At 31.9% G+C, this 26972-nt stretch overlaps 2 protein-coding genes across 4 annotated transcripts; both read left to right on the top strand.

Moving 5' to 3' along the window:
* The first annotated feature begins 796 nt into the window (after nucleotides 1-796).
* Nucleotides 797-23237, top strand: LOC146535262 (ATP-dependent RNA helicase DHX30-like). 3 transcript variants are annotated; one of them, XM_085190584.1, is made up of 23 exons: nucleotides 797-875; nucleotides 1110-1239; nucleotides 1665-1817; nucleotides 2481-2679; nucleotides 3015-3238; nucleotides 3864-3956; nucleotides 4451-4507; nucleotides 4789-4930; nucleotides 10589-10784; nucleotides 11400-11517; nucleotides 11975-12131; nucleotides 12301-12457; nucleotides 12980-13134; nucleotides 13747-13910; nucleotides 14499-14579; nucleotides 14884-14956; nucleotides 15496-15632; nucleotides 16021-16209; nucleotides 17290-17451; nucleotides 20405-20606; nucleotides 21241-21448; nucleotides 22535-22602; nucleotides 22999-23237. In XM_085190584.1, the coding sequence occupies exons 2-23, from the start codon at nucleotides 1140-1142 to the stop codon at nucleotides 23204-23206; spliced, it is 3243 nt and encodes a 1080-aa protein (XP_085046710.1). In that variant the 5' UTR covers nucleotides 797-875; nucleotides 1110-1139; the 3' UTR covers nucleotides 23207-23237. The 3 variants fall into 3 exon arrangements, with proteins under 3 accessions (XP_085046710.1, XP_085046708.1, XP_085046709.1); XM_085190582.1 differs by having other exon boundaries at nucleotides 867-1004; XM_085190583.1 differs by lacking the exon at nucleotides 797-875 and having other exon boundaries at nucleotides 1014-1239.
* Nucleotides 23238-24711: 1474 nt separating this feature from the next.
* On the top strand, nucleotides 24712-26653 carry LOC146535261 (serine protease inhibitor 77Ba-like). The gene has a single exon (XM_085190585.1). The coding sequence runs from the start codon at nucleotides 24893-24895 to the stop codon at nucleotides 26126-26128; it is 1236 nt and encodes a 411-aa protein (XP_085046711.1). The 5' UTR covers nucleotides 24712-24892; the 3' UTR covers nucleotides 26129-26653.
* Nucleotides 26654-26972: the final 319 nt, after the last annotated feature.

Genomic DNA, 26972 nt, shown 5'->3' with positions numbered 1-26972 from the left:
TAAAATTGGAAACATTCGTGTCGAAATAAACAATAGAATGATTTTGGCCTTTTTTTAAAAAAAATAACTTTCATTCCACGCGAGATTCGAATCTCCACCAATACCAGTCATCGATCGGAAGTGAAGTATTTAACATTTGTATTATAAATGTAGTAGGTATAACTACTTATACCTCATTTATATGCCACACAGAAGTGTCATAATAAAAAAAAAAACATACAGACGAATTGATAACCTCCTTTTCTTACAGAAGTCGGTTAAGAACCGTTTAAAAGAGTGACAATCAAAGTAAACGTATTTAGAGTTACCACAGTTAAAAATAAGGCCAGTCGAAGCGCAAGAGCACAAGCGCGTGGTTGTGAACGACACACTGTGGGTTCGTTTCCCATTTGAGGAAATGAAATATTTAATATTTTCATTTTTTTCTTTGGTGTCCACTAAAGAAAATAGAGAATAGTTATAGATAAAGCTATAAAAATATAAATTATATATAATATAGAAGAATAGTTCAAATATTTTTTTAAATTAAAAAAAAAGAATCGTTGGAAATAATTTAAAGTGTAAAAATTATAAAATAACTCTTTCTAAAAAACAAAAAAGGAAACTTATTATTTATATTTAATTATGATTTTATTTTATTATTTAGTTTAATTTTTTATAACTTTCAACCAGTTTCAACTGTTATATTTTTTTATTCATTATTTGAATTTACCGTACTTATTTATATAGTGAAATGAAAAGTTCTATGTCAAATGTCAATGTCAATATTAAACCTTAATGTCAAAGTCAAAAATAAAAAAATACAGAAAAAAGAACCGGCTTGTGTTTAATGTTACCTATTAAACTATTACAAATTAAGAATATAACATTATACAGTACGCTTAAATTATTATCTCTTTTTTTTCTACCTCCTTCGTGTGATCTCCAAACAACGTGACTTTGGCGAAGTGATTAATGCTGAATTAGCTCGCTCAAATTACAAAAACTAAGGCCATAACAGAAACGTACGCTTTAATTGAATTTTTTTAGTCAAATATATTTAATAAGTAAGAATTTGGAAGTTTCTACTCTGAAGTCTTACAACATTTGACTAAAAATATATTTTTTAGGTTACATTGTTTAAATAATTCATACCAAAGATGTTTATTAGAAATAAATTAATCGCCAAACCGAATCTCCTCAAACGGCTACATTCATTAGGTAGCTGCAGATGTAGAACACATGTGAGAACTTTAATTGGTATGTATTGTTTATTTATAATTATTAGGTTCACATTATATCCCACATTCTGCAGGGTAGACAGGACAGGACAGGGCAAGGACCTAGTGTTAAGACAATTTAATTTAAGACATGCTGAATTCTAAACAGGGTTGTATGGTGGATTCTACCCTCCACTTTGCTGCCAGAGCAAGAAAGTAAAGATATTACATTACACAACCTAGAGGAAATCAAACCCACAAACATTTGCAGTCACATGCTGCTTTATTGCCAGTTATTTCAATGGGTGAAATCTATGTTAAAATATATATTTCTTATAAAATTAAATATATTGCAATTTTTTTATTGTATATGATTTCCAAAGATATCTTACCAATATTTTTAGAAATGATATACAATACCTCATTATTTAATACTTATATATATTCTCAATTTGAATTTTCCAGATACCAGTTTTAAAACAAACAATACTCCCTACAGTGGTTTTAATGATTTAAATAAAACCCTACTACTTCAAAATAAACATTTATTAAGGCATTATGTGAAAGGAATAAAAATTGATGATATTTATGAAAAACAAATTAGAGAAAGTGAAAAAGGTATCAATTTTTTTTAGCTTCCCATTGTAATATTTTGAACGCAATACCCAATTTTTTACCATATTTTATAGTATGGCTTATCACATTACCAGAATGAACAGATAAAAATAATTCAATATGTCATAATACTCTTGAGTATATTGGAAATTGAACCATTGCGTTTACAACGCAACATACTTATTATATAAGTTGTAACAAGTATATAAGAATTTCGATGTAGTTCGATGAAAACTTATGGCTTAGTTCGTCATAGCAATTGGACAGTTTCAAAACAGGTGCAGTTTCAAAAGTTAAATATGGAAAGTGAAGTGAAGAGAAAGTGAAGAATAGAGTGTCTTAATACTATGTTCCTTCTGCCTGCCCTGCTGTGTACGAGCACACAGGAGGCAGGAGGTATACAGTGTGAATCTGAATTTTTCTTTTTCTTTCTTTGGTAATATCAGTAACTTCACGATTTTGTGTTCGAGGCAAACCTACCTGGACACAAAACAAACACTAATTTGTGTTAGGAGTCTAGTTATGAACAATAATTTTATATTAAATATAGGTTAATAATTTTATTTTCCTAATGAAAAGACAATTCTTTTGCTACTTAAGTTTAAATAATATTCATCGCCACACTATTTAATGAACGAAAATAACATTTATTTCAAAATGTTCCAGATATAACCAAAATAAATGAACTTTTCACACAACCTCGTGCCACATTAAATGAGTATGCAGCAAAACTGCAAAATAAAGCTTTCGATATACATTATAAACAAACAACCGTAGCTCCGAAAGGTGGTAAGCGAAAGACATTACAAAATGATTGGACATGCACTTATTCTTTTGTGTGGCCGGAGAAAATTAAATTTGAAAGGTATTTATATTTTATTTAGCTTTGCTATTCCACTCATATATGTGGTAGAATAGACTGAAGTAATCCAGTGTTATGACACTCCATTCTCACCATCGGATTATTTTTTGGAACAATGCATGTTGACTGGTGTAACTCAGCTCCATAATTTGTATTGTCATTCTGAGTGAAAATCAAACCCATAATTGTTGGTTTTACAGTCTTATGCCATAGCCACAAAGCGTGGGAGCATCAGAAGTATATTCTTATGTACACCTATATTTTTTATAAACAGGTATAAAACTTTTTATCTATAACATCTTTATGATATCTATAGAAAAACATTATTTTTGTTACAGTACAGCAATATCAAAACGTCGAGCTGCTGAACAAGCCGCACTACAAGCGATACAGTGGCTATATATAAATAAAAGAATCGATAAAAACGGTCATCCCATATATGACAAAAAAGTTTTGAATGAACTACAAAAATCGCTAAATAATAATAATATTTATATAACTATCGGAGATAATTCGATAGAGCGGATGAACAAAATTTGGAATGATTATGACAGTGACATTAGTAAGTGCTTTTGATGTTTTTTTTTAACTATGTTTATGTTTGTTTTTTTTAATAAATATAATAAGGTATATGCATTGCAGTTTCGAGATAAAAGAATTAATAATTTAAACGGCCGACCGATTTTTGAGGCATTGTGTAATGGCGGAACTCAACGCCGCGTTAGATCTACCAGAGATTTGAAATTTTACACAACTATTGCGTTTACAATAAAGCACTGTCCTACTGTCCACCATCCCGCAAAAGTTGATATAAAAATACATTTTGTAACTGCATTTTTTAATTTATTTAGGCATATATTTGTTTTTTTTTTTGACAGTGTATTCGAGTTCCTTAAGTAGCACCAGTAAGCAGGGTAGGCAGAGGGAACCTGGGAACCTAGTGTTAAGACACGCTTGTGCCCCATAGCCACGACTGGCCGGAATATATTTAAAAAAAAATTTGCTTTACGCTGTGTCCTGCAAATAGCAAGGGTAGAGGGAACCTAGTGTTAATATACTTCGTTCCGCACTTTCCGCGAAATTCTGAAAGCATTGGGTGTGCGGGGATCGAAGCCACAACCAGTTGATTTTACAGCCACACTTTGTGCCCCTGCGCCAAGACTTTTTTAATATATTTATTATTTCAGAAAGCATTTACGAAAGTACATTCAAAGAAGCAAGTCAGAAGCTATGCAATATATCAACCATTTTGAAGACCGATTCAACTATAGATGATCAAGGTTTGTTTTAAAACTATTATTTTTATTTATATTCATTTGGTGTGATCCAGTGAGTTTTCCACTTTTTTCTTATTTAAGATTTATAGTTTGTTGGGTTGCGGCTGCCTTTTTTTTTATGTGAGAAAAGTTTTTGTTTTATATTTAAGTAAAATAAGATTCATTACAATTCTGGTATATTAGGGACCAAAACGTAGCTTCGCCCGTTTAAAGTAATTCTAATATTGCCAGTTTATACAAAATGTTTACGTATAAGCTATATTATTGTAAAGTTTAATCTAAATCCGTTCAGTAGTTTTTGTGGGAAACTTTCACATTTTTAATATTATAGTAGGATGAAAAGGATGGTATAGTTAGAGTAGAGTATTATATTCAGATATTTAAAGGAAGCGGAGAAAGTAGTATGTAAGGTGAGGCGTTTGGCGCTCCGTTGTCTCTGACTACCCCACTAGGGCGAGATAAATTATGAGACCTTAAACTGTTCTTTTTTTTTTCAGATTTCTCAAATGAAGAATTATCGCAAGGCGGATTTGATAAAAATGAAGATATGAATGGTAAAATTTATTATCGTATCTGTAATCTTACTATATTGTTTAGTGATTTTTATTTAATTTTTTTTTATTTCACGTAAAAGGAAATGTTTTTAAAGTGTGAAGCTAAATAAAAAAAACAGTCAAGCGCGAGTCGGGCCCGCGCAACGAGGGTTTCGCACTAAAATTAGGGGTCTTTAGCTTTTCTGAAATTCAGGCATAGCTTAACCAGAGCCCTTTCATCTGATACACCTCACTTGAACTAACTAACGGCTTTAATACTAAATTTTGCCCCCATTTTACAGAACTCAAAACGACAATGCATCCAGTTTTTGGAAAACCTATACAATTAATAAAATCAGCGTTAACAAGACGAGAGCAAACACTGAGACAGACATTCCAAAATTATGATGAAAATTTAACTCCTTTACCTATTGACAAATATACGTAAGTAATTTATATAAATACCAATATTAAAAAGTTGAAGAATTTATTTGTTGAACGCGCGAATCTCAGGAACTACAGAAAGGTTATATTCGACAACTACATTTTTTAATGTGATTTCAATTCAAGATTTCAAATTAAAAAAAAAGTAATTGTTCTTCTAAATATTGAAAAGACTTTGAAGGTTAAAAAGTTTCATCTCAGTAATGTCATGTAATAAAAAGAATTTAAATCAAATTTGAAGTAGTTTATTTTAATCACTCTGTATGTAGACGCTTCCGTTCTCCACTTTCCCCAGAAATGTGGGAAAAGTCCAAAAATTTGGACGCATTGCGTGTTGAATAGCCGAAAACAAAGCCGTGCTTTGTCTCGTTACCAGAGCAAAATAAAAGGTAGATTTCTTATTTTTATTTATTTTCTCACTCCGTTCCTCATGCACCGCCCAACCCGGCAATGCGCTTTGTACCGAAGGCAGGAAATGAAAGTATCAAATTTATTCCCCCGAGAATCAAACCCACAACGCGTTTACAGTCCGACGCTATGCCACTGTTCCACGACGGCCTTACTAAAATAATATTATAGGATATATTTTTCTTATTATCAATATCTTAATATGAGATAAGAGTGTTTTAAAATAAAAGAAAATTTATATATTTTTTTTAAACAAATGCTTTTATACCACATTTATATTAAACCACTGCGTGTATTATAAAAAAATATAAAAGGAAGTTTTCCCCTAACAAAATTTTAACTAACGACAATCTCCCTACAAACAATTTCCTTTCAAACGCAACATAAAATCAATAGCTAGAGGTACCTCTGTACAGTGTACAAAGTAATCTTGCGACCTCTTTAACCAAAATGCCCTCATTCTCTGACCTTAAACGACCTTGAACGATATAACAACCCCGTCGTGACCTTTAAATATTGAAACTAGGGTGGCACGTCACAGCAGTGACCCAATAACTCATAACAGGGCTAAGAAAGTCTTTATTTAAGTATTTTAAGAGGTTACTAAAAAAAGTAAACTAAAATATTAATAAATAGAGGAAGGCATTTTTAAATAAAATATTTAATATTTATTTTATTATTTATTATATATTATATTTATTTATTTTTCTTCGTTCTGGTGCAGCAAGACCGGTGTTGAGTTCTACTACTCAACACGCAATACCTCCAGAATTCGGCTAAAATGGGGAGCGGTAAAAAAATTTAAAAACCATGTTAAGGCATTTTTTTCATTTATTTATTACTTAAATTGTGGTCGTAGAATAAAGTTCCTCCATTTATTCCCTAATTAAGTCCAACCTTCCGTAAAAAATTAAGTTCTCCTTTTTGTTTATTTGTATAATTAAATATTACCCCGTTCCCGATTTTCCGCCCAGTCGAATCATTACGTCGATCATTTGAATATCGTTACCCCGATAGGAATCGAACCCTACTACCGCGCTTTTGTGCTTTTTTTTATTCAATCGGTATATATAAAAACTTTTTATAATCATGACTTGATTTATACGATTAATAAGTACACGTTTTATGATTGTGGTTTTAAACTACAATATAATTAATTGAGCTTGGTATTTCCGATATTGTTAATACACATAAATCCCACAAGGCCAATACAATACAGTATACCTATGGCTATAACTACAATGGCTGTGGGTTCGATCCCCTTTGGTGGGAATGGTTAATTTCCATTTTTCAAATTTGGTAAGTGAAAATGCGTCATTGAGTTCAATTCGGTCTATATTTCGATGGGAAAGCGGGAAACGAAGTGTCTAGACATTAGGATTAGGTTTTTGCTCAATTTAGTTTCTAATAAACATAATTTTTTAAATATGCGAATAGTTGAATGTGTCTTAGAATCATAGAATATATTATACATTTTCAGGACTCTCCGTAATTCGCAAAAAATGTATGAAAGTCTAAAATCACATGCAATAATAAATGCATTGCAAATGCAAATGCAATAGTAAATGCATTTATTTCATAAATTGCATCCGTAACATAGTTTAAACTGTTTCTCGTATCATTGAGACCTCGTTACGTGACCTCTAACGTCCTTGTGCAGTCTGAACTGACCTGTGATCGACCTTCATACCGAATGAGGTGACTCGGCCGACCGTGTTATTGTATTTTTGTTACATATTACAGTATGAGATGACCTTATGGCACAGTTGTTAATATTTCGTTACTTTCTTTATTTGGTGGTAGTCGATACAAATATTATTAAAAATTAATTATAACATTGTCTTATTGGTTTTTACTTATTTGAGCGTTAGTTACACGCAATGGCTCTTAGGATATGGAGAGGGCACAGAGAACCTAGTGAGAAGTTACTATTTGTCATTTTTTTTTCATTAAAATCAATCATGTTTTGATATAAAAAAAGATACTTGTATTGATTTTTTTAAAAAATATACCTAATGGCAGGTTAGATTCGAACTATTGAAACAAGAAGAGAAACGAAAAAGACTGGGCACTTAACAGCCGTCTCAGAGATATCTATTAGCTCTGGTTGGCATTAAATAAATCATGTTTTAGTCACCTAATAAACCTAACCTTTTAGTCATTTATCATTCAAAACCAACCTAGATTTTTTAAATAATGTCACGTTTACCTTTTCATTTTATCTCAGTTATTAGATAAGTTTATAACAAAACCTATAAAACAAACGAATTGTATCGAAAGTGTTACAAAAAGCGTCGTGAAAACGGTTGAAAGTTGATTTTAGTACGAGAGAGTGGCATCGCGGCCTTAATCCTACATTCTGAGGCACAGTAACCTAGTTAAATAGAAATCTTCTGTGTTTTTTATTATCAATTGCATATGATGACTTTAAATAAATAAGTGTTCTATTATTCTGTATTTATCTGAAGACCACGTGGTCAAATTGCAATTAATATCATATATCCAGGACTATGGTGTTTTGAGCTTTTAAAAAAAATTAGCTTCTAAGTCAACGCTATCAAAAGATACGAGCATTTATACATTTATTCATTTTATATGAAATTAATCAAGACATATAAGTTGTTCCCGTGTAACTACAGTTATGAAATTTGGTAAGAAAACTCTGAAACATGAAAATTTTTATTTGGCAAGAAGTCAGATTTTGTATTATTGAATTTCCGTCGAAATTTATATTATAGATTGTAATTGTAGTTAATTTCATAGAAATTGAATTCATACGTGTGCGGTTGTTATTATTATTTTTAAGTACGCAACGCGTCGTCGTCGGTAAGAGCGAAAGTGAAATCAAAAGTGTTTCACTTTCGTTGCGTGACGTATTAACAAGTGACAAATCGTCATTCTGTTCGTTCAAATGCGATGACGTCAGAATATTTTTTACTTTTACCAATTTTATGAGGTTTTATTTATATTTTTTATTATTATTTATGCACAGATAAGAATTATAAATTTCTAAACACAACTATGAAATAGTAACTTGGGAACTGTGCTAAAATAGGATAGGAAAATTATAATTAGTCATACAGCTATTAACTTATATTTTTATTAACGATAAACTAATTATGAATAATTAATAAGTTTTAATATATTTTTAATAGTGTCCTCGAGGCGGCATAACTCAACTATGACGTAACTGGTAAAACCCACTCGGCCATACAGACGTAACGAAAGACGTCATTCCCGTCACCGATTTCACTTTCGCTCTCGCATAGAAAGCCCACTGATGTCAATGCCACTTCACTGTCAGTTGTTAACATCTGTCATTGTCATTTTAATCCACAGATAAAAAAAGTATATAGTTATTTTGTAAAAATTGCTTATAATATTATCTTTTATATTTTATTAAAATTTATCTTGCTTTTACTTTCATGTATTACAAATCCTTATAAGTTTTCTAAGGTTCGAATAATTTTAGATTAGCTTAAACTAAATTAAAAAAAAAACGATTTACTTACACCTCTTTCATTTTGCTGAACAGGTTAAAAGAATATAGTGACCTCATTCGTTTCTTTACTTTCGCGTTTTCTAAAATATATTTTATTTCATAATATTAAGGACGTCAAACTATGTATTTAAGGCATTAAGGTCTTAAATAATAGCCTCTTTTGTAATCCATTAAAGACCTTGCATAAGTATATTTTACTATTATTTTTTTAATTTTACTTTTTTTTCTTATGAAATTAGTTATTGACATGATGTAAGGCAAATCGCCATATTTTCCCCATCATCTTCATGTTTGTTTTTCGCCACAGGTTATTCCCTATTTCAAAGGTTGATTTCAAAGAAATATTTTCAAAAGGCTTAGCGCGAATTGAGCTAATGTATTCAACTATTTCAATACAAGTTGAGAGGCGGTTACCTTTAAAGCTTTTTTCCTGTTGTCGGCAGGAAAATGGTTGGTATGCTTATTTACAGTTACACACCTCAGTTTTAATAGTTATTTTGAGAATTTATGTATTTGCAAAACCATATATTTGTAAGAATATAGTAATTTTACAAAATTTCCTTATGATGAATTATTTAATTCTGAGAAGGTTGTATCCGCGTGTTTTATTATCATTTCATGCTCGCTCGTTTATTGGTGGTAAGTTCAAAGTTTAAACAAAAAAATATTTAAAATATTTTCTAATTTGATTTTACTTTTGATAGTAATTGAGGCCGTCTGACGAGATACAACGTGGATAAAAAAATGACGGTACATAGAGAAACACATAGGTAATATCGGAAAGAATAACTTTGACGAAAGTACATAAGTACATAATACATTAAATTGAAAAATATAATTATTACCTTTAAAAATATAATTTTGTATTTTAAATTAATGGTCGAATTATACATATACATTTCCAATTTTTTGGGTTTGATCCCCACACGAGAAAATAAAATATTTATATATATTTTCATTTCTTCGTTCTGGTGTCGAGGCATAGCGCGTCGTCGAGTTCCGCTACTCAACACGCAATGCCTCCAGAATTCGGCGAAAATTGGGGAACGGAGTGTCTTAATAGTAGCTTCCCTCTGACTACCCTGCTGTGTGCGGGATACGGCAAGTAAAATTGATAAAATATATACATGTTGTCCCAGGAGTCAACGATAAAACGAAAACAGGTGATAGACCAATGCTGCAGCTAGAATGTATCGGAAAAGATACCAAAACGTTGAACGTCATCCCGATTATCGTGTATTTAGATTTTTCTCTCTTCAACAAAGAAGTAATCCAGCAAGTATCGTACCATTTCGGAATCCAGATTAAATGCGCCAATTTTTAAAGTTACTTGCAAAAACTGTGTAGTACATTTTTTTTATAGTACAGTCGGTTAAAGTTGGGTGTACAAAATATTCTGAATTTAGTGTTTGGCAAAAACACGGCATTTTTTTGAAAACCGATGCAGGTATGTTTCAATCTTAAACTGTAATTCACAGAAGGGTTACTCATTACAGAAAAAAAATCGAAAAAAGACTAATATTTGTAGTCTTAGGACTTGAAAAATCACAGGTTGTCGATTTTTCCGATATTTTTTTAAATCAATATAATATAAAAAATATATGACACAGATTTTTTTTTATATTTTTCTCATAACTGTCACAACTTGGTCTATCACCTGTTTTCATTTTATCGTTGACTCCTGGGACACCCTGTATATATTGATAATAAAAAAACCCTATATTTATATACATGCTTATCTATTACAGAGATAAAATAACATCAACGTTAGAAAATTCTCGTGTATTAGTAATAGTTGGGGCGGCCGGATGTGGAAAATCTACTAGAGTACCCGCGGCAATATTAAGACATTCGGGGGTGGATACTGCAGCTATAGTGTCAGAGCCGAGGCGTGTTGCCGCCATAGGCCTAGCTCAAAGAGTTGCTGATGAATTGGGAGAACAGGTTGGTTTCTTTTTTGTAGTAAAACACATCACGTGCTTCATGAGTCCTTTTTCTGCCCTTTGGAAAAAGATTTGGGGCTTGTTTGTCAAGTCAGGTTTAGGTTTTTGGTGGGTATTGTTTTCATCCTCTTTCAGTCTTCAGTTAATTTTAGTTTAATGCCAACCGCATTTATATTGAAATATAGCTCTGGTACTCGAACAGAACGCAGCGTTAGGTTCCGCGACTTAACAAGCAATGTCTCGAAGATTGGGGAAAAGGTGGGATATGGTTTTTTTTGCTTGCCGACAGTTGCAGGAAAAAAATAAAAATGATAAATGTTATTGAAATTGTCGATCTTGGAACATAGAGTGGTATGTCGAAAAGTTATTCCTGCTCCTCTATATACGTAAAAATTCCTTGCACATGCGATAAAATAAACTATATACTAACTGACTACTATATGCTATAGTCAGTTACATCAAAAGATCTATACATAGAATATTAGCTCTTGAAAAGAGTCGAACCTTAGACTTGTATTTTAAAGAAATAGTTCTACTAAATACAAAAAATACTTTTAATTAGCCAAAAGCTCTTTTATAAAGTTACATTTTTAAATATTTATATATACCCTTCCAGGTAGGCGAAACCATAGGTTATCAAGTACGTCTAGATTCCAAGCCACCTCGACCACCCGGTGGTGCTATACTGTATTGCACTTCGGGAGTGTTGTTACGACGTTTACAATTGAATCCAGGTTAGATATTAGTTTAATTGGTTGAAATAATAGTACTAGTTCAAGAAAAAATCTGAAACTATACATTTATGGTTAAATCCTAAAAAATAATAGCTTTAAAAAGGGTTTTTGCTAATTTGGTATTAAAACCGCTGGTTCAAGTGAGGTATCCGATGAAAGGGCTCTGGGCGTAGATAAGCTTGAATTTCACAGAAGCTACTCCTATTCTTTAGATCTCCAATTTCTTTACTGAAACCTTTGTAGGCGAGTCCGACTCGCGCTTGCCCGGTTTTGTTTTGTATCATTCTTTATTATTTTTTCTTTGGCAAAACTGATCACTATTTTATAAATAGTTAGACTATTCTAATACTTGTTTGTTTGAAATACAATGAAAGTGATAAAGCCTATCCTAGTAAATTCATTGACTTTTAATATTTACCACTTTTTGTAAATAAAAATATTTACTTTCTTTTCGTAGGCTTAGAAGGATGTTCCCACGTGTTCATGGACGAGGCACACGAAAGAGATGTAAATACGGACGTCACTTTATTATTACTTAAGAAAGCATTAGATATAAATCCTGCATTGAAAATTGTTGTGATGAGTGCTACTTTAGATACGGCTGTGTTTACTAAGTAAGTATGTTTACATACATTTATATATACAAAGATTGATAAACACATACCTAAAAGACTTAGATGGATCCCGCAAAGGATTCGGGCAAAAAAGAGTGACATGACATTAATTGAAATATCATTTTTCTACGTATTTCATGAAATTACTCGTAATTTTATAAATTTCAAGGTATTTCAATGATTGTCCGGTTATAGAAGTGCCGGGAAGGACGTTTCCAGTTGAAATATCTAATTTAGAGGATATTCAAAAGAAATTTAACTTAAATTTAACCGCTACCGAAGAAAATTGTAAAACTGATGGTAAACCCCATGTAAATAGTCAAGAGGTAAGAGATAATAAATTAGTTATTAAGAAATAATATATTAATCAATCCTCTATTCTGCACAACGTCTGACTGTAAACGCGACGGTTGTGGGTTCGATAATCACTCGAGGGAATAAATTGATTTTATTACCTCGCTCTGATAATAAGATGAAGCGCGGCATTCAGTTTCGCTTCTAAACGCTCTACCCAGCACATAGTAGGATAGGCAAAAATAACCTTATGTAAAAACATTCCGTTCCCCAAGCATTATTCATTTTTTGAGACATTGTGTGGCAGAGTTATTGGGTGGCAGAACTAAGCGTAGAAATGAAAATATTTCGCTCCTCCGAATGAAAATCGAACCTATAATGATTGCGATTCGACTTCCTGCTGCACCACGACGCCCTATATTGAAATAAATGATAATTAAATAATGACCAAAATTACATGTAATAGTTCGTGATTCTGAAAATAGTTGATATATTAGATATTAGTTGAAATTAGTAGATATTGCTTAAATAAACTTTTCTTTTTCTTATTAAAGGTGGTGGAAGTGATAAAAGCTGTTGATGAAACACAACCTGAAGGCGCCATTTTAGTTTTTTTACCGGGTTGGGCGGAAATTAAACAAATTGAATTATTACTAGACAATTTGTACTCTAATTGTCCCTTGTATATGGTGTTGCCAGTACATTCTAGGTAAGAAACAAATATAAATTGTGTTTTTTTTATCACCAGATTTTAAAATCACTACAAATTAGTTAGCGTAATTAAAGGCTGTGCTTCAGTGTTCCAAAGCATGTCTTAGTTTAAAGTAAAATAGTGCTGTTGACGGGCGAAACAAAAAATTAGACAGAGAATCCACTTTTTGCAATGATACTATCCATTCTTTTTACTCACACTTTGATTATATTTATAATTTAAATCTTATAATGTATAAATATACCTAAAACTCCATTTGACTACTATCGTGCGAATTCAACATGAAACAACACTACATCCTGATATAAAATCAAATGACATCCTCTTAAGTACAGTGTCACTGTACGTGACTATGAATAAAATGGATATTTAGAAATAATGCTGTAAATAATATTGTTAGCGTATTCTTACTAAGCGAAGCTATGCATTTATTCTTGAAGTAAATAAAGAAAAACAAGAAAAAATCAAACCAAAAAAGAAAAAACATTAAATTTGCACCGCCATCTTTAGCTAACTTCAGGGCGGTCACGACTCGTCGACCGTTCTGTATCGAGTATATATGAAAAATGACCACAGACTTATATATTTATTATAATTATTTTTTCACAGATTATCAACAGATGATCAAACAAAAATGTTTTCCAAGCCTTTGCGAGGTGTTAGAAAAATTGTGTTAGCCACTAACATAGCGGAGACTTCGATCACTATACCCGATGTAGTGCATGTAATAGACACTGGGGCGTTAAAAGAAAACCGCATTAAAGAAGGCACAGGTAAATTTACTGGTACAGTAGAAACTCTATTATCTGGCTATCAGTTATAAGGATTCATGATTAACCGGACTACCAACCGCTGCCAATTATTATATTAAATATATAAGTATTATAAGTAAATATACACTTATATACATAGTAAGTTGGAAAATGTATCTTGGTTACTTACAGAATATTGTGTTGTAGACACTACGTTTGTCGCTTTCTGTACATTAGTATACGGGAAAAACGGAAATAAATGTGAAATTTCCAAAATAAACTTTTTTTCCTCAGCAAGACTTCTCCCAATTTTCGAGACCATGCGTTACTGTCTGAATTCGATGTCTCTTTGTTTTTCTTTGTCTTTTGTTTTCTTAACAGAGGTATGAACTATTTTACAGGGAATAAGGGCAAAGCTGAAAAATGAAACGACTTCCCGCTTTTTACTTTAAACAGTATAGGTAAAGGGAACCTATGCTTAAGACACATCTTTTCTCCAAGCACCGCCCAATTTTGGAGACATCGCGTGTCGAGCAAGCCATCTTCACCTATCTCCATGGCGGACTCGTCGACCGTACTATAGTTAATATATTTGTAATATTGTCAAAGGTACGGCATCTTTACAAACGGTGTGGGTGTCTCAGGCCGGCGCTAAACAGAGGGCGGGGAGGGCTGGCAGAGTTCAACCAGGTGTTTGTCTTTTATTTTCTTTTCGTTTTCACGCTGTATTCCGCATATAGCAATTAATATAGGCAGAAAGAACCTAGTGTTAACCGCATAGCAGGTTAAGCAGAGGGAACCTGGGAACCTAGCATTAAATCACTCTGATACTATTAAGACTCTTTCGTTTTTCACTTTCCCACACAACCCGATGTGCTTTATTGTTTTTTCTAATTAAACAACATTTTTTATTTTCCATCTATATTGCAAAAACACAATTATAACTTAAATTATATTATGTATCAGTACTTATTTACTTTTTTTAACAAAATAGGTCACTGCTACAGATTATATACAAAAGAAAAAGAAGCAGAATTCAATCCACATACCTTACCTGAAATATTGAGGTATGTATTAATGTTAATATAAAAAAATGTGAAAATACCTTTCAAGTTAGCAATATAAAGGAACTATAGTAAACTTATCGATATCTAAATGGATTGGTTGGTTGGAATGCTATGCTAACAGTTGTGGAATCCCACTCGGAAAATGAATTATTTAGTATTTTAATTTCATCACTCTTATTGAGTTAGCCACTCAACTGATGAGTTCTACCACTCAACACAGACTGTCTTGAAAATTAATCGGAAAGTGGGAAAATTAATCGGAAAGTACTTCGCTTTTTGTCAACGAATCTTGATTTTTATTGAAGTGATATTACGCAAACACTGCACATCTGCTACATGCTGCGCATCCGTATTGGAAAATGAATACGAATGCGAACGTAGATATTTAAATCGATGCGAAATTTCCGTTATTATCTAAAATAAAAATATCCGTTCTCATAATCAACATGTTCTACAAACGCAGTACTTTTATACGATTAATTATATTTATTTATGTATATAGTGATTTATGTATTGAGTTATTATTTTCTATATTCCAGAATACCATTAGAACAAACAGTATTAGATATAAAATCGTACGCACAAAATGAAAGTGTCGAAGAATTTCTATTTCAATTGCCGGAACCTCCTACAAAAGAAGCGATAGAGTTTGCTATAAACGATTTAATTGATTTGGGTAAGTTTTTTGTTTAGTTTCTTTATGCGCTAATTAATTAATTGTTGAATAGAGAATTCGTTGATACCTAAGCGGCTGGACCAATTTGGACATAACTTTATGCAGTTTACATTATTTATTATTGGGTTTTTACATTATTGAAAAACAACGAAAAATAACGCATTTTGAATAAAAAAACAAACACAACATGCAACATTTTCATTTCCTCGCTCTGGTAACAAGGCAATTGAGTTCGACCACTCAACACGTAATGCATGTTTTAATGGGAATGGAGTGTCTTAACTTTGGGTTCCCAGGTTCAACTTCAGGTTAAGCTGGAGTGCTTGCTGTGGGATATAGCGTGAAGCTATACTTTATAACTATATAACTTAACGTATTTTTTTTTCAGGTGCTCTAACCACCTCCCAACAATTAACGCGTCTCGGCGTTATCTTGTCCTCGTTAACACTACACCCGCGATTGGGAAGCTGCGTTTTAAACGGGGCGTTTATCGGCTCCGTCTCGGCCGCCGCGGTTGTGGCCACACATTGCGCTAATAACGTGGATTTGTTTAGGAATTCGACGGCGAGAAGAGAGGGTATGTGTGTTTTTATAGATTTTTTATATTTTTTCTTTTCTTTTTAGCTTCTATCCCGCGCATATATACAGTTTAAGCAGAGACAAGCTCGTGTAGTGTCAAGACATCCATTCACCTTTTTCAAACCGCATAAGACGTCACGGAATCCGGAATCACTTTGTCTTAAAAGAGCGGAGAAATGGAAATAAATATTTTAAACCTACAATCAACAAATATATACAGGGTGGAAGAGGCAGCGCTTCTTTTATTGAAACTGCATATAGGGTAAAATATTTCAAACCCACACCTAAGAAATTAAACAAGGTACCTCAACAGTTTGGACGTAGGATTTTTTTTTCATTTCACGATTTTTATCCATACCTGTATTTCCTGTGACGCACACATACGTGTGCGACGTTTCCGATTTGACAGGTAAGTGTGTGCGTGCCTATGTTATACTTTACAAATGGCGTTTTATTTTAAAACGATAATTTTATTATTTATTTTGTTTGAAAAAATAACTTTTTCGTTTTTGGGAATTATTTTTTTTCCGATATTAGGCTTTTATAGAGTAGTTAAAACTGTGGTTTCATTTAAAGTGGTGCTGACAATTCCACCCTGTATATGTACATAATACATATCTATAACATATATTGTAAATAAAAATATTAAAAATCGTCGAGTGCAACTGTACAGCGTGTAACTGTAAGCGGAGTAAAGAATTAGATCCTCACTTCGAGAAATGAATTATGTTTATTTTACTCGCTCTAGCAATAAGATAAAAGAGGCATTGACAACATAAAAAATGTTTTAACACTATATGCGGGATACAGCGTGAAGCTAGAAAAGGGAAAAAATTAATAAGCTTGAATACCTTATAGAGATACCGGGAAATATATAATAATAACATTAGACATAATAATTTCCTTTTCTGAACAGAAATAAAGTTTAGAAAAAATATTTAAATTTTTGTATATCTTAGTCTTTTATTTGTTATTCGATTAATTACTTGTTTCAATTGTACTTTAATATAGCTATAAAATATGCAATTGAATATAATTATATAATTAAACTTATTAAAATTAATTCTTATTTTAACAGAAATACGTGAAATAAAACGTCAATTTAGCAAAACATCCGATCACTCCGCTCTCCACTGGATACAAGGCACGTACGAAGAGAAAACGGAACAAAGCTACCGAGAAATGGATAGTTGGTGCGAAAAATATGGAATTATCAAGGATAGGCTCGAGTATGTTAGAGGTAACGAGTTCGTTTCCGTTTTATATTTTTAGAGGGAACGGGAAAAATAACTTGTTTCTTTGAGGGTAGATAGAGAAAACCTAGTGTTAAGACACTTCGTTTCCCACGCACCGCCTATTTTTCGGGATATTGGCGGATATACGTGTTGAGTAGCGGAAAATCAACATTGCGTTTTGTCTTGTTACCGGAGATGATTATGATGATTATATCTATACAGGGTGGAAGAGGCTGCGCTTCTTTAATTGAAACTGCATATAGGGTAAAAAATTTCAAACTCGAAGCTAAAGAAATTAATCAAGATGCCTCAACAGTTTGGACGTAGGATTTTTTTTTCATTTCACGATTTTTCTCCATACCTGTATTTCGTGTGACGCACACATACACATACTACTACAAAAATACTACTAAGCGTTGCCAAACTTCTACTTTTCATTCGTCAAAACAAAACCGAACGAGAAAGAACGATATCTCGCGTTCTTTTTCACGCAATTACCTATTTATTATAAATCTAAAAAACGTTCAAACCTCTTATTAAAATTGTTTAACAAAATCCTACTTTAAGTCAATTTATTATATCACCTTTATTATGAAATTATTTAGAAATACTGCATGGTTATTGAACCACCCAAGTTATATTCAAAATTTTTAACACAAAATGATATTGAACTACGATAGATAGGTACTTACATTTAACATTAGTTTTACATCGTCGTTGTCGCATTCTCCTTTTACTATCACTAATATTTACATCATAAGTAATATTAAAAACTCAACATTTGTTTGAAATGTCTTAAAAAAATGTATGTTTTGATAGTACACTCAAATACTGACACAATAGTTTCACATTTGAGAAAAATACTCAGTAATCACATCATCACGATCACGAAACATTCATCACGATTTTAGAAATCCGATTAATGATAAAATTAATATTAAATAACATCCAAATAATTTAAAACACTTAATAATTATTCAACGTATAAAGTCGAACAAAATAATGTAAATACAACAGAACTTAGCCGTTCCACGGCTAAGTTCTGTTCTCACACAGATAATTAAAAACATTGTAATAGTTGCCATTAACTAAAATACTTATCGAATATACTATTAAATTTTTTATTAAGATTTTCATTATTATTTATATTTGTATGATTATTTTGATAGAAAATCGTATAAAAATTAAATATTAAACGAGTTTTATAATGTTACACGAGGACCTGCGAAAACTCAATACGAAATAAATTCATATTTAGTAATTATTTGTAAATAGTATTGATAATTTTATTAATTATTTTAATATCAAATCATGTGTAAAAAGTATAATCTACATTTATTATGAATTATAGTGTTATATTGCACAATCAATCAATATTAAAAATGAATTTTGTTATCTGTACAAAGACACCCCGCTCACGCCGCACCGATTACCGGGGATTCCCATAGAATCGGTGCGGCGCGTACATTCTGCGCAATAGTAGTTGGGTCGGACTATAGCTGAATGCTATTTACTAAACCATATAAATACAACGGGTTATGGGCCCAGACCACGTCGTAACAATAATAAAGAAGATTGCATCAATCGTAGAAAATTAGAAATACTGGCGAGATTAAAACAGCGTTACTTCACGCGACGCTTCGGCGTTGGTATTGAAATTTGGAGGTTAAGTTGCCGGGAAGGAATAAAAAAGAAAAACAAGCAAAATAAACAATCACAATGGAAAGGAAACAGCACAGTAATAAAACTGGAAGGAGTAAAAAATTGAAATGCTTGGAAGTTCCAAACCATAATACTACTACGGGGGGAAATTGTGTCATCATCATCTGCATTTATTGTAAAAAGAAATGCTACAATTAAAAGAAATATTAAATGTTTCAAGTGTAATAATATGGGTCATTATCGAGCTGAATGTAATGTGGACAGAAAATGTAATATTTGTTGTTAAAAAAAGTGAAAAAAAATGCTATTATTGTAATAATTTTGTAAACATGTTAAAAATGAGTGTTAGTTTAAAACGGGAACATAAAAAATGTGTTTGTAGTGCAACAAAAGTAAAATTAAAAACCTAATAGAAATAATTCAATAAAAGTGTGTGTAAAGTGTATTCCTAAGTGTTGCGTTAATTTAACATCAGCTCGCCGCCGTTGCCTACATACCTACGCTAGTTGCTACGACTCGATTTCTTGAATGAAGTGTGTGCGACGTTGCCGCGCCGACAGGTAAGTGTGTGAGTGATAATATTACACTTTACAAATGGCGTTTTTTTTTAAAACGATTATTTTATTATTTATTTTGTTTGAAAAAATAACTTTTTCATTTTTGGGAATTATTTTTTTTCTGAATTATATTAGGCTTTTATAGAGTAGTTAAAACTGTGGTTTCATTTAAAGTGGTGCCGTCAATTCCACCCTGTATATATAAAATCGAAAGGTCACTCACTCATCACGAAAACTCAGAAACTATGAGTGCTAGGAATCTCAAATTTTGCATAGGAGTTATTTATAGGACGTAGGTGCTCGCTAAGACGGGAATTTGCAATATTCGACTTCTAAGGGGTTGTTTTTGGGGTTGAAAGTTTGTATGAACTTCGTTACTACAAATGCCAGGAGTCTCAAATTTTGCATAGACGTCACTAGGACGTAGCCATGGAGACAGAAATTAATAATAACATAGTTCACGCGGGTGAAACCGCGAGCGGGCCGCTAGTATATTATATTTGTAGTTGTAGCTATAATTAATTCACTGTATTCAATAAGTAATCATATAATTCAAGCGGGCGAAGCCGCGGGCGGGTCACTAGTATAATTATATATAATCATCATAATCATTCATGAATTATAATTGAATGGGAATCGAACGCGCAACCGTCGCGTTTACAGTCACACGCCGTGCCATTGCACCACGACGGCCTCTATGTACTTTATTGTATTAAATATATTTATTTTTTCATTCCAGCATTATCGAATCTACTACTAGAGCAATTGTTTAAAACGGGCATTATACATTCAAGCACTGAGCCTACAGAACTAAATAGATTTTCCGGGATCGATGTTTTAACATCCGCCATTTTGTTATCGGGATGTAATAAATTATTGGTTACTAAAAAATATGTTAAGACTAAAGGGAAATTGAAAACTGTTATTAATTTTTGTACTAGGTAAGTATTTTTTCTTTATCATATGGCAGCAACGGTTGTGAGTTTAATTGTCACTCGGGGGAATGGAATTATTTCATTTTCGCGCTCTATTATTAATATGTAGTTGAGTTCCGCCACTCAACATGCAACGCTTGCATAATGGGACTATGCGCCGGGAACTGAGTTTTGTTAACATTTGGTTCTATCTGCCTAGTTTCCTTATATGCGGGAAACGGGATTATTGCGTGAACCTAAAAAAATTATGGAGTTTTAATTTTTAAACAAAAAACATTTAACTTTTTTAAAGTGTTATATCAAAAAAAAGCATTCATTTTTTTAGAAAACATTTGGTTAAAGGTTAAAGGTAGACAACTTTATGGTTTCTAAAAAAATCTATTTTATAATAATTCCATTTTATAAAAAATCTATTTTAAAATTTATGCATCATATTTGATATTGTGTAAAAAATCAAATCAAATCGATCAATCAAATCTTTCAAACATTTAACAGTTAATATAAACGTAAAAAAATATATTTTGTATATATTTTTTATATATTATATAAAATTTTGTAATCATTTAAAAACATATTTATCAAATATCAACCGAATTGAAAATCTTCTCCTTTTTGAAAATTGTTAACTTCTCCTCAACAGCAAAGGCGAAAGTGCCCACATAGGCAGCGAGAGTGTGAACTATGGCATAACTAAACGCCGCAACAATCTTCCCACTCTCCTCACGCACTCCGGCGGATACCACTCCACAGAGAGACTGGCACTGCTCACTCACAGCACGTCGTTAGTGACTCCACACTCCGTGTTGTTGTTCTCTAAGGGACATGTTGTAACAAATTACGGAGATGATGTATGTACTATTGTGTATTAGTAGATATGGATAATTTAGATATTAGTGTTATATACTGTTATATATGTGATGATTGTAGATTTGATTCTGGCTTGTAGAATATTATTTTTTTATTTATCTGCTCTGGAGCATATGTACGAGTACCTAGTGTTGAGTTCCGCCATTCAATATGCAATGTCGCTACAATTGTGCGGTGCGTGGGTAACGGAGTGTGTTAACACTACGTTTCATCTGCCGATGTGCGAGATAAAGCATGGAGTTGCATTTTAAATATAATAAACTAGTGGGCCCGGACGCGGCTACGCCCGCGAAACTATAAGCCTAAATAATTAAAATAAGTTAAAAATAATAATAAGTGTGTAGTGGATATTTATTATTAGAAAAAATATTTGAGTAACCAAAATGAACAAACAAAAGAAGTAAATGTATGCATTAAGCAAACTCATTTTGGATGACGTTTTCTTAAAACAACAAACTTTGCAAATCGTTGCTTAGCAACGGCGGTTGTTATAAACATGGCGGAATAAATTGCATGTCAAATTAATAAGTATTTTAATATATTGATATGTATCGAAAATATTACAAATATGAGAAAAAAAGTATCCTAAGTTCATCCCGAGACCCTCAAGTATCTCTATATGTGTATTTTATCACAATAGAATTAGCTGTTTGGCCCTGATTGCGTAAAGGACAGACAGACAGACAGAGTTACTTTCGAATATTTATAATATAGGTATGGATAAAAAATCTTATGAGGCCGTCATGGCGCAGGAGCACAAGCGTGCGACTGTAAACGAGACGATTGTGGATTCGATTTCCATTCAGAGGTAATATAATAATTCATAATTATTTATAAATATTTTCATTTCTTCACTTAGGTAATAAGACAAAGCGCAGCGTTGAGTTTCGCCACTCAACACGCATTGTTCCAAAAAGTGAGCGAAGATAAAAAAGGAAAATGAATATATTTCATTCCCCTGAGTGGGAATCAAACCCAACAACCGTCGCGCAGCCACACGCTGCCCCACTGCGTCACGGCAGTCATTAGAAATAGTAATTATAAAAAAAATATTTTCATGTTTACAGGATAATAATAATGAATCAACAGAGTTATACATGCCAAGACACAGGTTGAAGATACAAATGCCTACTGTGTAAGTACATAATTATGAAGGTATCGTGGTGCTAGTTACCTACACATTTTTATGCGGCACTTATTTAGATAAAAGAGAACAATAATATTACACTGCTTGACAAATAATATTTTTAGGGTTCTGTATCTCAAAAGATAAAAATGGAATCCGAGGATGACTTTAAACGATTCATGCATCGTTTTATATGCATTTCATAATGAAAATTCGCGTAAAAACAGCGCCATACATTAATAGCGTGATGTTTTTTTTTGGCATTTTACAACCACCTCTAATATATTATCTAAATTATTCTAAAAAATTTTATTACATTACATTACATTAAAAATGTCCTATTATGCTACGTTGGCTGACTTTATACAATCAGTGTAAGTTATTATATTTTTCATTTATTTTCAGGCAAGCAGATGTAATGTTAAAAGCGCGGGAAATGTTATGGAACACTCTACAGTATTACACTGAAAGGAATTTAAAAACGATTAGTTTTGATGAATTTTCTAAAACATCACATTTCAAAGTGAGGCTTGTTAAAGCGATAGGAAGGATACTCGTCGAAGCCGATGAAGAAATACAAAAGAATGTTAATAATGACTACAATAGTAAATAAAGTGTATATTATATTAAAAGTCGACTTTTTTAAACTACTGTTTTTAAATTTATGCAATTTATATAAGGTTGTTTTTATTGGTCGTTTAATAAAAAATAAAGATAGGTTAATTGAAAGGTTTTAAGTATAGAGAAGTTAATTAACAGAACAAAAAAATGCCGCGGTTTGAAAAAGTTTACTTAAGCACAAAATGAAAACCACTTCTATATGCTTTTTTTTCTAAATATAAAAAAAACAAAAACCACTTATATGTTTCTTTTTTTCTAAATATCAAAAAATAAAATCTAAAAACTTCTCCATACTTATTAAGTTTTTTAATATCTACTCTATAAGTTACCCTACAAGTGGAGTGGAACTCGCAACCATTACATGTATTTTTTTACAGTATGGTAGGCAGAGACAACCCAGAAACGTGTTGTGTTATTACACTCCGTTCTCATTAAGACACTTCTGTTCCCCACTTTCCACTAAATTCCGGCATCTTTGTGAGTGGCACAGCTCATCGCAGGGCTTTGCCTCTTTGCCAAAGCGAGGAGATGAAAATATGAAATATTTTAGGTCCCCGAGTGGGCATCGAACCCAAAGATATGTAATAAAAGTAAAATCAGCATTAAATCAGCTTCTTTGAATTTTATTCTTTCAGTATAAATTTTAATCGTAATTTAGTTCATTATATGATTCAGATTATCATTTAATAACAACATTATTATCGTGACCTTACAAGTTCAATTATATCTTCCTCTTCAACGTAGGAGTGTAATTATAGTGAATAAAATTATATAATTTTGTATAATCGTTAAATATTTATTACATACTAGTGGCTCACTCGCGGCTTCGCCCGCATACCTATAATTCTTATCGGCGGCATGGAGGCCCCGTGCGCGATTTGAACCTAGGTCTGCGGCCGAAAACAGAGCGTTGAATTATTTTAATTTTACATTTCTCCATAACCACACGTTCCAATTACATGCTATAAACACCAAAGCTTATCGTCTTAAATTTTCCTTGACGATAGAATAACTTTTGCTCGTAAGTTTCAAAATCTTTATCAAATAAAATACGGTGAAATATCACCGTGCAATTTTTAATACTTACATATATTTAACTAAATAGTTAAGCAGCTTTAAACACATTAGAGATAAAATGGCATTCCAAATTATTGTCATTTCGTTATTTAAGACTAACAAAAAATATTACTAGGACTAGTAGACCCAGAGATCTTAGCGTTTAATTTAAACAAAGAAACAAACTCTTCCGCTTTATTATATTAGTATAGATAAGCACTTAACTGAAATGAGATGTAAAGTAAAAAATATTAATATGAATTTTAAAAAGTTATAAGTATAAACTTATAAAGTTATATTATTTTTAAACTGTATAGATTTTTTGACAATGACGTTTTACTCTTAAATCTTGAATCTCGCTCTAACACAGCATGTTGAAGTAAGTAAAGACAAAACTTAAATAAACAATTACTTACGCTTTACAAACATTGAACTACGGAAACCGGTTGATATTATAAATAGGTTTTCCCCGTCTGACGCTATACTCGCACTCAACCATGAGCATTTCGCTTAACTTCAGTCTGCCATTGTAAGTCTTTTTAAAATGTGCTGCGCGATATATTTTAACTAAGTTAAAATTTAATGAATTGATAATTTAACAGTGTAGTGTAAATAAAGCAAAATGCGTGTGATAATATTTGTTTTGTGCTCTTTATATCTAACTCTATGTAATAGTCAAGTTCCTATGCAATTATTAGATAAAAGCTTACATTCAGGATTAACAACTAAAATAGGTAATTTTTCCGTTGAGCTACTTTATCACACGACGCAGAGTCAGTCTAGGGGCGAAAATCTTATAATTTCCCCGGTAACCGTGTGGACGGTGCTCGCGGTGATCGCTGAGGGAGCGACAGATGACACTCTTAAACAAATAAGTGCCGCGATACGTGTGCTGCCTAAGACTAAGGACAGAGTGAAGAAAGAATATCAAGACCTCGCTAAATGGCTCCAAGTGAACACAAGCACTGTTGAATTGCAAAAGTTCAATGCACTTTTTGTTGATGAAAAGAACGGACCACTCAGAGATTTTCAAGAGGACGCAAAAGGATATGAGACTAGGATGATTAGTGTTAACTTCACAGAATCAGAAAGAACATCAAGTTTAATGAACACTCTCATAAGCTCCGTCACCCGTGGACGCATACCAACATTAGTGACCAGTGAAGACTTGGATAATGCTAATTTAGTACTATTAAGTGCATTGTACTTCAAAGGTCAATGGACAGTTCCATTTAACAAAACATTCACTAAAGTAGAACCTTTTTACAATAGTAACGGAGTGAAATTGGGCAATGTAAACATGATGTACAACAGGTATACATACCCCTTTGCTAACATTGGCCAGCTACGAGCTCGAGTCATAGAAATACCTTATGGAGACCACAACCGTTTATCCATGCTTATAATGTTACCAGATACAGGAGTTTCACTAAATGAAATGTTTTACAATTTAGGTAATGTTACTTTGGACACAGTTTTTGATGAACTAAAGGTAGCGGCGGAGCAATACAATGAAGATGAAGTGGACTGCTATATACCAAGATTTAAAATTGAATCCACTCTGTCTTTAACAAAACCCTTAAACCGAATGGGTATTTTTGACTTATTTGATATGAGAAAAGCAAGATTACCATATATGACTAAATTACCAGTACATGTTACTAAGATAATTCACAAAGCAGAAATAGAAGTAACTGAGGAAGGAACTGCTGCATCTGCCGTAACTGCAGCGGAGTTTGGTAACCGCATAAGTGCACTCAAATTTGTAGCAAACAGACCATTCTGTTATCTAATTATAGAAAAAGTCACCAATACTATAGCATTTGGTGGATTTTATCATACACCCTCATTGTTTTAAATTTTTTTATTCATTTGCTTATATAAAAATGAGATTGAAATGAAATTAAAATGTCTTTTTAAATTAAAAACGAGGCATTAAATGGATGAACATAGGGAAATTATGTACAATCTGTAATATATTTTCTTTTTCTTAATATTTCTTTTCCCTTTTTTATATTTTTTAAAAGAATTTTTATTATTATAATATGTTCATAGATCTGATTTATTTTGCATTAATTTAAATATAAACAATAAAAGTCCATTATAAGTGATGAAAGTGTGATATATTTTTTAAACATAATGTTATTCTTATAATATTAATTTATATACAATACAGTTTCTCATATATTTAATATGAATAAACTATTTAAGTATATTATATATTTATTAGTCAAATTTAGCCACAGTTCATAATTTTGTAATTTACTATATAAGTATTTTTTTTGTGTAAATAAATTTTGTTTAAAAATTTAAAACACTAAAAAATATTTTTATAAATGCATTTTTTACAAAATAACATATCAAGATTAAAATATATGAAGTTGTCCTTGGTCTTTTATTATATGAAGATTTTATTTTGTTTTAATACGAATAAACTGGATTTTCAATATTGTATTTTAGTTGTCAATTTCTTGGAATGATTTAGTGATGTGTCCTCTATGATTCATTTTTAATGTGTAATGTCTTAAGGTCAGAGTCATATAACAAAGTTATATATGAATAACTTTATTAATACATACTTAATTTTTAAAACCATATTGAAAGAATAGAAAAACATTTGTGTGTTGGTTGTAGATTGATGTTGGTATTGACAATTATGTTTTACTGACATTTCTAGCGAGAATAACTTATTTATTTTGTGT

This window comes from Heliconius melpomene, chromosome 10 (genome assembly GCF_056956725.1).
Source record: "Heliconius melpomene rosina isolate 202511_hmr_F chromosome 10, ASM5695672v1, whole genome shotgun sequence".
Classification (NCBI taxonomy): Eukaryota; Metazoa; Arthropoda; class Insecta; order Lepidoptera; family Nymphalidae; genus Heliconius; species Heliconius melpomene.
This window is presented reverse-complemented; position numbering and strand designations above follow the sequence as displayed.

Excerpts from the sequence above, each read along its gene's own strand:
- LOC146535261 (XM_085190585.1), top strand. The coding sequence starts at position 24,893 with ATGCGTGTGATAATATTTGTTTTGTGCTCTTTATATCTAACTCTATGT.
- LOC146535262 (XM_085190584.1), top strand. The coding sequence starts at position 1,140 with ATGTTTATTAGAAATAAATTAATCGCCAAACCGAATCTCCTCAAACGG. Across the intron at positions 1,240-1,664 it reads ACATGTGAGAACTTTAATTG|ATACCAGTTTTAAAACAAAC; the intron begins GTATGTATTGTT and ends TGAATTTTCCAG. Across the intron at positions 16,210-17,289 it reads TTCGACGGCGAGAAGAGAGG|AAATACGTGAAATAAAACGT; the intron begins GTATGTGTGTTT and ends TTATTTTAACAG.